The 12,290-nt window shown below is 42.4% G+C and overlaps 1 protein-coding gene across 1 annotated transcript in view; it reads right to left on the bottom strand.

Moving 5' to 3' along the window:
- The window catches only part of zgc:163022 (putative ferric-chelate reductase 1), a 28,872-nt gene extending 17,139 nt beyond the window's left edge, over window positions 1-11,733 (bottom strand). The window contains exons 1-7 of the mRNA XM_044177246.1: window positions 11,443-11,733; window positions 10,504-10,640; window positions 9,569-9,666; window positions 9,245-9,419; window positions 4,384-4,581; window positions 3,509-3,610; window positions 2,393-2,537 (exon numbers count right to left, since the gene is read on the bottom strand). Coding sequence (XP_044033181.1) covers window positions 2,393-2,537; window positions 3,509-3,610; window positions 4,384-4,581; window positions 9,245-9,419; window positions 9,569-9,666; window positions 10,504-10,640; window positions 11,443-11,683 — 1,096 coding nt within the window. The 5' untranslated portion in view covers window positions 11,684-11,733. The remainder of the gene's footprint in view (window positions 1-2,392; window positions 2,538-3,508; window positions 3,611-4,383; window positions 4,582-9,244; window positions 9,420-9,568; window positions 9,667-10,503; window positions 10,641-11,442) is intronic.
- Between the last annotated feature and the right edge of the window lie 557 nt (window positions 11,734-12,290).

Genomic DNA, 12,290 nt, shown 5'->3' with positions numbered 1-12,290 from the left:
TGTCACAGTCCTGCAATTAATGTTTACTTTTTAATAACCATAATCACAATTGTTCTCTAACAATAAAAGATAAGTCTGATAATAGTGGAGGAGAAACCGTGAAATTGGATTGTATTATACATCAGGAAGCACTCTGTGCCAGGGATGCCAAGCTTGGTGATGTGTTGAGTACCATGGTGAAAACTATTCTCATATGATCGAGAGCTCTTAATCACCAGGAGTTTCAGGTTTTCCTGTCACAAATTGAAATAATCTACCACTCATATGTGCACTGGTTTAGTTTCTGGAGCAGTTCTATTCCCTGAGATCTGAAATTAACTTTTTTTTTGTTGAACTGAGCAACCCTGAGTGGTTGGCAAATCTTTTTTAGTTGCTCTCACTGGCCATCTGAAAACAATGAGCAATAGCCTGCAAGGAAAAGATGGACTTGTGTTGCAAATATATGCACACATGAAATCATTTGTTGTGAAGCTTTGCCTTTTTCAGAGGCAAATCAGTAATGGTAATAATGCACACTTGTCAACTCTGCAGGAAATCATCTCCACTTTCCCAAAGCCATCATTTCTGTGAAAATAAGGAAATATGTGAAATATTTTCTCTTATGACTCTAAACAAGAGCAAACCGAGGTCCATGATGACTGACTGAATCTCAACTACAAGACTGACCGGACAGCAATTCTTCATTCCAAGGCCCAGCATCACTGTTCCCATTAGGAGTGATATTTACTGGTGAGTGAAATTTAATAGTGATAAAATCATCTTACTACAGATTCAAGTGTACAGCACAAAGTGCTTAAAACTTGCTCATTAAAGGGCCCAGCTGCGACAGGACATGGCTGCTGAGATCCAGTAGAGGCAGGACATGGTTGCGGCACAACCAAGACAAGACATGGCTGTGGCCCAACTGGGACAGGAGGTGGCTGCGGCCCAACCAGGACAAGACATGGCTCCAGTCCAACTGGGACAGGACATGGCTGCGACCCAACCAGAACAGTACATGGCTGCAGCCCAACCGGGATAGGACGTGGCTGCGGCCCAGAAGAGGCGGGACATGGCTGTGGTCCAACAGAGGCAGAACATGACTGCACCCCAGCTGGAACTGGATATGGCTGCGACACATCTAACTCGGTGAACAGGATTTATTTCGATCAAGCCACAGTTGGTGATTGTTGGAACAGTGGGAAGACTAACCGAGATGGTTTTGGTGAGTTTTATTTGGTTTCTGTCGAGTTTGAATAAGTGTGATTTACGATGAGTTAACAAGGCAATTAAGCTGGTCTTAGTTCGGTGAAAGAGAGAAACATGAATTCAGAAGGTACACGGTTGTATTTTTCTATTTGATAAGGAAAATAGGTGTAAGACTATTTCCTTTCGTGGCATTTTGTGGGTTTATTTAGTTTATTTATTAGACTAACAAAGCTAAGAGAGCTTGTGCAACATAGAGAACTCGCCACTCGCACACATCACCCAGCTGGAACTACTTGAGTTATACTATCGGATTATCACCTCTCGAGGCACAACTGGTATTATAACACAGGAGATTAGCAAGTTATCATGCTAATTTCAGTAGATATCTCTGCAACACAATACATTGATGTCATTGACATGACGACAGAACTGTTACTTCTTCACATTCTGTTGATAAGCTTAGTTCATTTTTTGAATATTTTAAATAAAATTCTGGCCAAATCTTACATATTGCCCTTTTAAGATAATCGTAGAAAAGGTTTCAGTCATAGTCATCTGGACACTGTTTTCAGAATCAAGACGTTTCGGCTCCCATCAGGAAGTCATTCTCAATTGTGAAAAAATTGGACGGGAACTGGAAATTTAAGCTACTCTGTATTACATAAGTCCTGCCCTCAGGAAGGAATCTGCCTGAGTATCTGTTAATAGCTAGTTTCACCTGAAACTTACCTAATGGTTCCAAGATGGCCCATTAATCAGTAATCAGGCCTATTGTTTTCTGGCTGCATCAGCTTCATCACTGTTAAGTAACTGATTAGCATGTGATTGGCGTGACCAAGGTGATAATACACTCTGATAGACACCTTGGTCACATCATCATCACGTCATTCTCAATTTTTTCACAATTGAGAATGACTTCGGCATGGGAGCCGAAACGTCTTGATTCTGAAAACAGTGTCCAGATGACTACGACTGAAACCTTTTCTACAATAGAACACTCCTGGACGAATGAGGGACTACACCGTCTTACTTTTAAGATAATCTCTTAAATTAAAAGACTCATGGCCCAGGACTATATAAATTTTTCCATGTGGCCCCATGCATGTAATGTTTGGACACCGTTGTTCTATTAGTTAGTAACATCTTCATCCCTGATCACAGATAAATAGCTTCCTCCTCCACCATTACACAATGTCTTCATTACCATTGCTGCTGGGTCCATGGGCAAACATGAGAAAGTAGGTTTTGTTGAAGTCAGTGGTCCGCTGAGTAGAAAAAGTGTTCATTGAGGTGAAGGAACAGCTGATCACCCTGTCCTGCCTTGATGCTCTTACATCAGAAACATTTCCCTGGTGGAAAGAAATCATTTCAACATCAAGTTGAATCCACAAAGTTACATGTGCAGTTCACTCATTGTAAGAGCAGTGACAGAGCATTAAAGGTGGGGTATATGATTCTAATCCAATACACGTCTTTTTGTCAAATTAAGCGAATGTCTGCTCACAGTCTGCTAGCTATCTTTTCTGTGTGCGTATGCACGCTGAAAACGATATGGTGTTTGTACACAGCCCTGGCTCTGTAAATGCTAAACAAACAAAGTGGCTCGGACTGCGCCACACAACACTATTCCAGCCATTCCAGCCATGATTTGTGTGTCAGGTAACGTTAAATGACTTGCCCACAGACATTCAGCTTACTTTCTAGTTTGCCAAGATATGCTGTTGTTATGATGTTTGCTTTAGTAGCAGGAGAGTTGTGAGCATCCCTGCCTGGAGCTGGTTTGCTGGCTCTGGGAAACCTCTGGCTGTTAGCTACACATCAGCAACTGTAGGTTGCATGATGCGTCTCTTTCCTCTTTCCTTCTCTCCCTCTGTATGCATTTTTATCCCATTACTGCATGTTACTAACTCAACATCTTCTCTCTCCCGTAGTTTTGTGCATTCTCGTTTCTCTCCTCTCTCCTTCTGTCACTTTCAGCAGGTATTTCTGCCTCCGGAGCTGCAGAGACTGGATCTGTGGTTGTGGCCCACCTGCTGCCCCCGTGTTCCTGCTTGACAACTGCTACTACAATTGTTGTAATTGGCTTTGTTACAGATGCTGACATTATTTTTTCCTATAGCTGTCATTCCTATTATTACTAATTTATTAATATTAACATAATTCATTAATTACAATTACTATTCTACTATTCACTCTAAATTATTGGAATTTCTCTAGAACTACATACCCCAGCTTTAAATATTTCATGGTCTGACAAGCAAAATTCTGGCCTCACACCATGACCAGATATAAATCAGTGGTATCAAAAGAACTTCAGTACCAGAGGAAGAGCTAGTGGAGCTGTTTGTCCTGTTGAAAAGGCATGCTGCAACTGCATCAGGCCGTTGCTGCCTATGCCACAAATGTAAATGTCATCCTGTCCCTGAGGAAAGACAGAGGTAAGAATAAAAACATATACTTCCACCAGAAGTTACTTTTTTTCCATTGTCAAGTAACCAGTCCCTTCTTTTCATGCCTGCAGTGTTTGGTTGAAATAACAATTTGGGACTAAAAGAAAAGTCAATTAGTAAAGATAATCACAAATAATGACTCACTGATATGAAAATCCAAAGAAACTGAAATCTAGACATTGGCTTTTGAGATATCTTGGTTTGGATGAAAGTGTGAAAGGCTATGGATGGAAAGACTGAAACACTGACAAACCAACCAACATCACCATTCTTCACCCCTGCTGTTTGTAAACTCTGCTGACTCTTGATCTTCAATGGGGCATTGTTGAAAAATATGGATCTTGGCATAACTAAATGAGCCATTTGCAGTCTTACAGAGCTCATTGACCATGCTACGCTCATGATATACTTGCTTTTAATGTGTTTGCGTGTGCATGATGGCTACCCCTTTGTATCATGTGTTCCTTCAGAGGTTTTGTGTGTCCTCAGAAAGTACACATCCACAAGATGGAATTAAGTACTGTGGGGGCAGTATGTCAGGATTTGTGTGGTCAGCAGCACACTCTGAACATTCATCAACAATGGCTGAAAGTTTAAAACAGTATAATAATCTGAGAGTTGCAATGTATAATTATGGTTTCATTGTGCAAAGTCTAAGGTTCCAAGTATTTCAAGAGGCTTATTGTTAGAATTGTTACAAGACATGAAACATTTCATAGAAATAAGCATTATGTTTTCACATTACCATCATCTGATCATCTGAGAATCCAAAAGAGATGTAACCATCAGAAGGGCCTGTCATCTCATAGCGGACGGCTGCATCACTGGGCGACAACATCATGGCTGACATGAAATAACAGTCAGCACTGACTATCGGGTCACAGTTTGAAGGCTGACTGAAACACACCTTGGTGACACCACACTCTGCACTGGAGATACTTATCTGCAGGAAAAAGACTAAAGCTGTACAATCATATTAATATAACCAGAGGAACACAATTCAATCCTGGTCCTCATGATTGACAGTACAATAGGCATTCACCTTGCACCCTGGAAAACTCTCAATGTTCGCAGAACTGATTTTCAAAGACCTGCAATCAATGCTTTTTCTTTTTCAACCATAACTACGGTCTTCCCTAACCTTAACCATGCTGGAGTTTCCATGCACATATATTGTAGAAAGAAATAACTAAAAAATGTTGGTATTGGACATTTAAAAATGTCATTGAATGTAATACGGTGGTTTGCAGAATCATTCCATATCATATCTGTTTTGGTGATAAGGTTGTAATCATTTTGTTTGGTATTAAGAAAAAGGAAAAGCTGGAGGCAGTTTAGAAAGCAATAAAGGAAGTAGGGCTTGATATATATATATATATATATATATATATATATATATATATGGATAGCTCAATTGGTAAGTCACGGGACATTCACGGGGGAACAAGGGTTTGAATCCCCCTCGGAGCGCAATGAGCAATGACCCATCATCCAGTGTGGGTCCTTAGGCAAGACCCTTCACGCTGCTGCCTACCTCATGATGATGATGAGTGACAATGAAATATATGACATGACGGCTCAGACGTCGCCCGGCCAAACAAGGTCTGCGTCAGGTGTTGGGGAACCAGGGCATCGAGACGACAAATGGGCTACTGGAACAAGACGGAGATGGGCGAGATGCGATAATAAGGCTCTGTTGGAATGCTACTACTCCAGTAACCCTAGTCAGAGGGGTTACATGCACAGGATGTGGGATGAATAGTTACTTCGAAACCCACAATCAAGGCTTACGGTGAAGCAACCTGTAGCTCAGTGTTCCAACATCCACAAGCGGCAACTGCTATCACAACTTGAGATTGACGAGGTACAACACAAATGCTACGGCAAGGGGGAGCCAGGACTACAGGTCAGAGGGGAGCAACCAGCAGCTCCCCAACCAGAGATTGGGTACGAAGCCCCAAGAGAAATCATGCTGAACGAGGCAGCGACTGACCTGAAAGATAAGATCAAAGGCTCCAAGAGATACACGAGAGATAATGAAGCCAGAACAATAAACCGGCTGTTCGCAACTCAACCTGCGAAAGTGCACGCTCAATGGCAGGGTAATAACAGCAGAGCAGACCCACGGAACGGAACAGTACTGGAAAAGTATATGGGAAAGGGAGGCATCGTACAACAGCGATGCACAGTGGCTGGCCGCCCTGAGAAAGGACCACAGCAACCTCCCTGAACAGAATCCAGTCACCATCACAGCGGCAGACATCCAAGAAAGAGTCTCAGGTATGAAGAACTGGACAGCATCCCTGACAGGATCCACACCTACTGGCTAAAGAAGCTCACTGCACTCCATGAACCAGCTGCTAAGAGATGGGACGCACCCTGAATGGCTTACCGAAGGGCGCACAATCCTGATCCTGAAGGATCCCGCAAAGGGTACAGTCCCATCCAACTATCGGCCAATAACCTGTCTCTCCACAACATGGAAGCTCATGTCAAGCATCATCGCGACACATGAATCAATACATGAGCAAAGCACAGAAGGGCATTGGCAGAGGAACCAGGGGAGCCAAACACCAACTCCTGGTTGACAGAACAGTCACCCAAGACTGCAGAGCCCGACACACCAACCTGTGCACTGCCTGGATTGATTACAAGAAAGCATATGACTCAATGCCGCACACATGGATCACTGAATGCTTAGAGATGTACAACATCAACAGGACTCTAAGACACTTCATTGCAAACTCGATGAGGCTGTGGAAAACCACCCTGGAGGCCAATGGCAAGCCACTTGCACAAGTATCCATCAAATGTGGCATATACCAAGGAGATGCTCTGTCCACACACTGTTCTGTATAGGTCTGAACCCCCTCAGCCAAATAATCAACAAGACTGGCTATGGATACCCTCTCAGGAACGGGGCCACCATCAGTCACCTCCTCTACATGGATGACATCAAGCTATACGCTAAGAGCGAGCGGGACATCGACTCACTGATCCACACCACCAGGATCTACAGCTCTGACATTGGGATTGAGAAGTGCAGTCGAATGGTGACAAAGAGAGGGAAGGTAGTCCACACAGAAGGGGTCTCACTCCCAGAAGGAACAATAGCAGACATTGAGGATGGTTACAAGTACCTTGGAATACCACAGGCAAATGGCAACCTCGAAGAGGCAACAAGGAAGACGGCAACGGCCAAATACCTCCAACGAGTAAGGCAAGTCCTAAGAAGTCAGCTCAATGGCAAGAACAAGGCCCAGGCAATAAACAGCTACGCCCTGCCAGTGATCAGATACCCTGCGGGAATAATAAGGTGGCCAAAGGAAGAGATACAGACCACAGACATTAAGACACGAAAGCTCCTCACCATGCATGGAGGGTTCCATCCCAAATCCAGCACCCTGAGACTGTACGCTAGCCGTAAGGAAGGCGGCCGTGGACTAGTGAGTGTGAGAGCCACTATCCAGGATGAAACATCCAAGATCCACAAGTACATCCAAGATAAGGCCCCAACAGATGACGTGCTCAGGGAATGTCTCAGGCAATGGGGAACAGAGGAAGACGTGCTGGAGGAAGGACCATCATGGGAAGACAAACCCCTACACGGGATGTACCACCGGAACATAACTGAAGTGGCTGATATCAAGAAGTCCTACCAATGGCTAGAGCGGGCTGAATGGAAGGACAGCACAGAGGCACTCATCATGGCTGCACAGGAGCAGGCCCTGAGCACCAGAGCAATAGAGGCCCAGATCTACCACACCAGACAAGACCCAAGGTGTAGGCTGTGCAAAGAGGCCCCTGAGACAATCCAGCACATAACTGCAGGGTGTAAGATGCTGGCAGGAAAAGCGTACATGGAGCGCCATAACCAAGTAGCTGGCATAGTGTACAGGAACATCTGCACTGAGTATGGACTGGAAACCCCGAGGTCAAAGTGGGAAACACCTCCAAAGGTGGTAGAGAATGACCGAGCCAAGATTCTGTGGGACCTCCAGATCCAGACTGACAGAATGGTAATGGCGAACCAGCCTGACATCGTGGTGGTTGACAAACAGCAGAGGAAAGCCGTTGTGGTTGACGTGGCGATACCAAGCGATGGCAACATCAGGAAAAAGGAACATGAGAAACTAGAGAAGTACCAAGGGCTCAGAGAAGAGCTGGAGAAGGCCTGGAAGGTGAAGGCAACAGTGGTGCCCGTGGTCATCGGAGCACTCGGGGCAGTGACCCCAAACTGGAGGAGTGGCTACAGCAGATCCCTGGAAGAACACCAGACATCTCGGTCCAGAAGAGTGCAGTACTGGGAACAGCAAAGATACTGCGCAGAACCCTCAAGCTCCCAGGCCTCTGGTAGAGGACCTGAGCTCGAAGGATGAGACCACCCATGGAGGGTGAAGGACAAAGTTTTTATATATATATATATATATATATATATATATATATATATATATATATATATATTTTAACATATAGATACAGATAGATAGCTAGATAGATATGCAAAAAGAGAACAAAACATTTAATTGTCTAAAACTGGAAAAACTTTGGTTTAAATCAGAAACTTTAAGCACTTGACAGTTTTTGATATTCGATGCTATATCTAGGGACACCAAAAAAGTATTAAGATTCACTACCCTAGCCCTGGCTAGCAAGAAGCAAGAAAGAGGGCATCAGTGGCATTCGGAATTGTTAACAGCTCTCCAAAGAAAATCTGTTAGAACAATCCAGGATAGCAGTCTTTAAAGATCAATATACATTTTTTAAAGTCATGATTAGTAAATACAGCAGTTTGAAAGCAAGAGCTAAAAGACCTGATAGAAAAGGCACAGGCAGATTATGAAAGGGATAGAGAGTTGGGACAGCTGCCAGATACCTCCCCAGTAAGACATTAGAGCGTCACAGTGGATGTTCAGCCACCAGCATGGGATGAGCTGCAGGGTGTTGATGGGAATGGTAGACCTTCATTAGCCTCAGGACCTAATAAAGTTTTGTAGTATGCAAAAGCTCAGGAGATATTTGGAGATTTCTATGGAAGTTAATTAAACTAATAGTATATTCCAAGATGGATTGATTCCCAATGAGGGTATCAAATTACATGGAAAAAAAGAGGATTTTTTGACACAAAGTTCTTCCAACTCCCATTATGGCTGCTATATCTGGATGGGGTGGTCCCTCACCCTCCAGTCTGACTTCTACAGTATTGGGGGGATGGGCTCATGGTCCTAGAGCCAAGGGGTGGATAAAAAAGTAAATATTTAAACAAATCTTAACATAATACATGTAATACATGCATTACAACCCACAATGAATATTACCCCTCCAAAGGGTCTGGATGTGACAAGACACCCATGCCTAAACCCTTTTAAAGGGTTGCTATTGCTGTGGGACTGGACAGGGGATCCAACGGACACTGCTCCCACATCCAACCCAAGTTGAGAGGTCTTAACTTCTCAACTTTCACTACATTCCATCTAATTGTTTTCTACCCTGTGAAGATTGTAGTGTGTAATTATTTAAGCTGTACTGGCTGGTAGGTCAGTCAGCCTACTTGGTTTGGTAGTTAGGTGTTTCATACCCTGTTCTTAATCATCATTATTACTTACAACAGGTGGTGCAGGTTGATGTATTGTAATTGTCGTTGTTGGTGTAGTGGTGGAACTGGTTGTTGTTGGTGTAGTGGCGGGACTTGTAGTTCCACCAGTACTGTCATTAGTGAAGGTCAGGGCAGGACTTGTAACATCAACCCAGAATGTCCTGTAATTCTGCACGAAGGATGCACTGCAGATACACCAGAACCACTTTTCATGAATCACGGTAGAAACACATAAAGATTATGTAAAGTAATGGCTCACTTTTCTGACCCACTTGAGCATGGCAATAGAAAAGAATGGAATGGAATAGGACAAAATAGTTTAATTCAATCTTACTGGAACTGAATGGGTTTCGCGTCTGCTGTCGCTTCTGATCTCCATGTCACCTGAATGGAGGTTTTAACAGACTCTGATCTGTGGGATACAGCTGAGTTCTGGATGCACACATACACACAGAGAGAGAGAGAGAGAGAGAGAGAGAGAGAGAGAGAGAGAGAGAGAGAGAGAGAGAGAGAGAGAAAGAGAGAGAAAAGGAGGTCATCATATGTTCTATCTGAAGGTTTTCCAACATATTGTTGACATTTTTACGCTACAAGTCTATTTTCTTCTGTTTTTACACATGTAACTACATTGATTGTGTATTGGGCTCCTGATTGTTTTTCATTTTGGCATGATCATCACATTTCCATCTCAAAAAAGAAAATGTTCAAATGCACCTCCTCATAAAAAAATTAGTGTTTTGCATTTAGTATTGGCAGGTCAATGCTGCTCTCAGGACAACACTGAAATGCAATACACCTCTTCACTTTGTTTTCTTTGTGTTGTGATTTGATTTTAATGTTGCATGGAATGTTCATGTCAGAATGAAAATTAAATAAAATTAAATCATTCAGTTATGAAAGACAAAATACAGAACACATTGATAGGGAAACACTGACAGTTGAAATATCTCAGTATTTCAGTTTCATATTGAATAGCACAGGTGTATGGTGTAGTATGATATGACATAGTATTAAAATTTTTTAAAAGTCTCTGCATCATCAGAGGAAACCACAACTTGGTTTCCTGCATACTGTCTCACTTACCGCTGGAATATTTAATAATTTATGATGTCGTTCATCAGGTACCTGAAGAAGGCCCAACAGACCAAATTGTTGTAAATTACTAAATATTCCAGTAGTAAGCGAGAGTTTTCTCTTGTTATATTGCGTTGCCTGCTGTAAAGCTGCATGTTGTTCACGTTAAAGTCTGCCATGTGAGAGTAAACTCACAGGTCTCCAGCTGCAGGTGAGGAGCTGAGCGGCCCCTGTTGTCAGGACGAAGCTGCCCACAGGAGACTGCCCCCCCACTTCTCTAGCCTCTAACAGGAAACCAATGAATGGTGTGGAAGCTGGAGCCTGGAGCTGAACTGAGAAAAAAAACATTCCAGCTCAGTGTTCACAGCCAGGAAAGCCCTACTGACAATACTGATATTACAGGACACATATGTTAGGATACCATTTAGCAAATCACATGCTCATTCATTTTCAGTACACTATAAACCTTTAGATTAAGGCTGCTTCTAATGGTTTTCATAATCAATTAAATATAATATTGTTTATTTAAATAAAAATGTTTTGTCTACAAATTGTCAAAACATGCAGTAAATGTGCAGTACCCAAGGTGACATCTAAAAATCTTGTTTTGTCTTACCAACAGTGCAGAAACCAAAGTTATTAAATTTACAATGGTATAAAACAGAGAAAAACAGCAGGATGGAATCAGAGACGATGGAACCACAAAGTGCTTGGCTTTGTAGTTTCCAGTTTTCATTGGGACTATTTCCTAAAAATATGTAGTTCCGATGAAAACTGTCAACAATGTGTTCTGTGGATTGGGCCATTTTTAATGTTGTGAGCACCACGAAATACATTTAATTTACCTCGATTATCATGGTGGAGGCAAAAATCTCAGAGAAAGATATCTCAGAACCTGGATAGATAAATGTAAAACTATCTGCATGGAGAGATACTGCTAGAGGAAAGAGAGAAAATATGTTTTTTAGTCATTTGGGTGGAGTGACCCTTTAAGAGAACGCATTTGTTTTTTTAACAAACATTTGTCACCTAGTGCTTTAAATTGTGAATGTTATCCCTTTCAGGATTAATATACTTAAAAATTAATATAGCTGTATTATACTAATTCCAGGTTTAGATAAGCCTGATGCATACCTTTCACCTCCTCTCCAAGTCTGTAGCTGCTGTGGTCCGTAGTGACGATGAAGGCTGCAGGTTCCGTCTGCGGGCTCAGCCCAGAGTGGTGGGGTCGCATGTCTTCACAGCTGTCCATAACTTGACCTGAGCTGTAGCACCGAACCACAGGAGCAACACACACCAGCAACAACATAACATGGTCCATTGCAATGAAATGATCCACTCTACTCATAAATACAGCCAGTGAAACAGAGACCATGAGCAATACAATACTGCTATTCAGCTGTGAGGAGTTCAGGTGGAGTCTGTGTGGAAACAATGACTGAGAGGAGGGAGGTAGGGAGGAGGGATATATGGAGCACTGGGAGGAGGCTGCAGGTATACAGTGCACCTGCTCTGTTTATTGCAACTAGTTCCGTGGACATAATAATAGAGTGTGTGTGTGTGTGTGTGTGTGTGTGAGTGTGTGTTCCTGCGTGAGAGAGAGCTGTGTACTGTATGTTTGTCTGGTGAAACTAGGCAATGGCTTTTCCTGCTTGTTAGAATAGTAAAGTTTATTCCCAGGAGGACAAAGACAATGGCAACACAAATTCACATTTAAAGAGCAGATTTGTAATGCCTTGCTGTGTTACAGCTACCCCTTGCCCTATTTTTTATTTTATTTTATTTTATTTTTTTTTTGTTATGTTATGTATGTTATGTTTTTTTTTTGTTATGTTTACACATAACTTCTGTCTTAGTAATAGCAAGAAAGTTATGTTTGAACTGGTGCATGTAGATTGGTTTTGTTTAATGACCTGTTTATAATGTAATGGGTTAAAAAATACATATTATTTTGTCAGCCTGTAAGTTAGCTGCTAGCTTAG

This window comes from Siniperca chuatsi, linkage group LG19, assembly GCF_020085105.1.
Source record: "Siniperca chuatsi isolate FFG_IHB_CAS linkage group LG19, ASM2008510v1, whole genome shotgun sequence".
Lineage (NCBI taxonomy): Eukaryota > Metazoa > Chordata > Actinopteri > Centrarchiformes > Sinipercidae > Siniperca > Siniperca chuatsi.
Note: the sequence above shows the minus strand (reverse complement) of the source record. Positions and strands in the feature narration are given on the sequence as shown.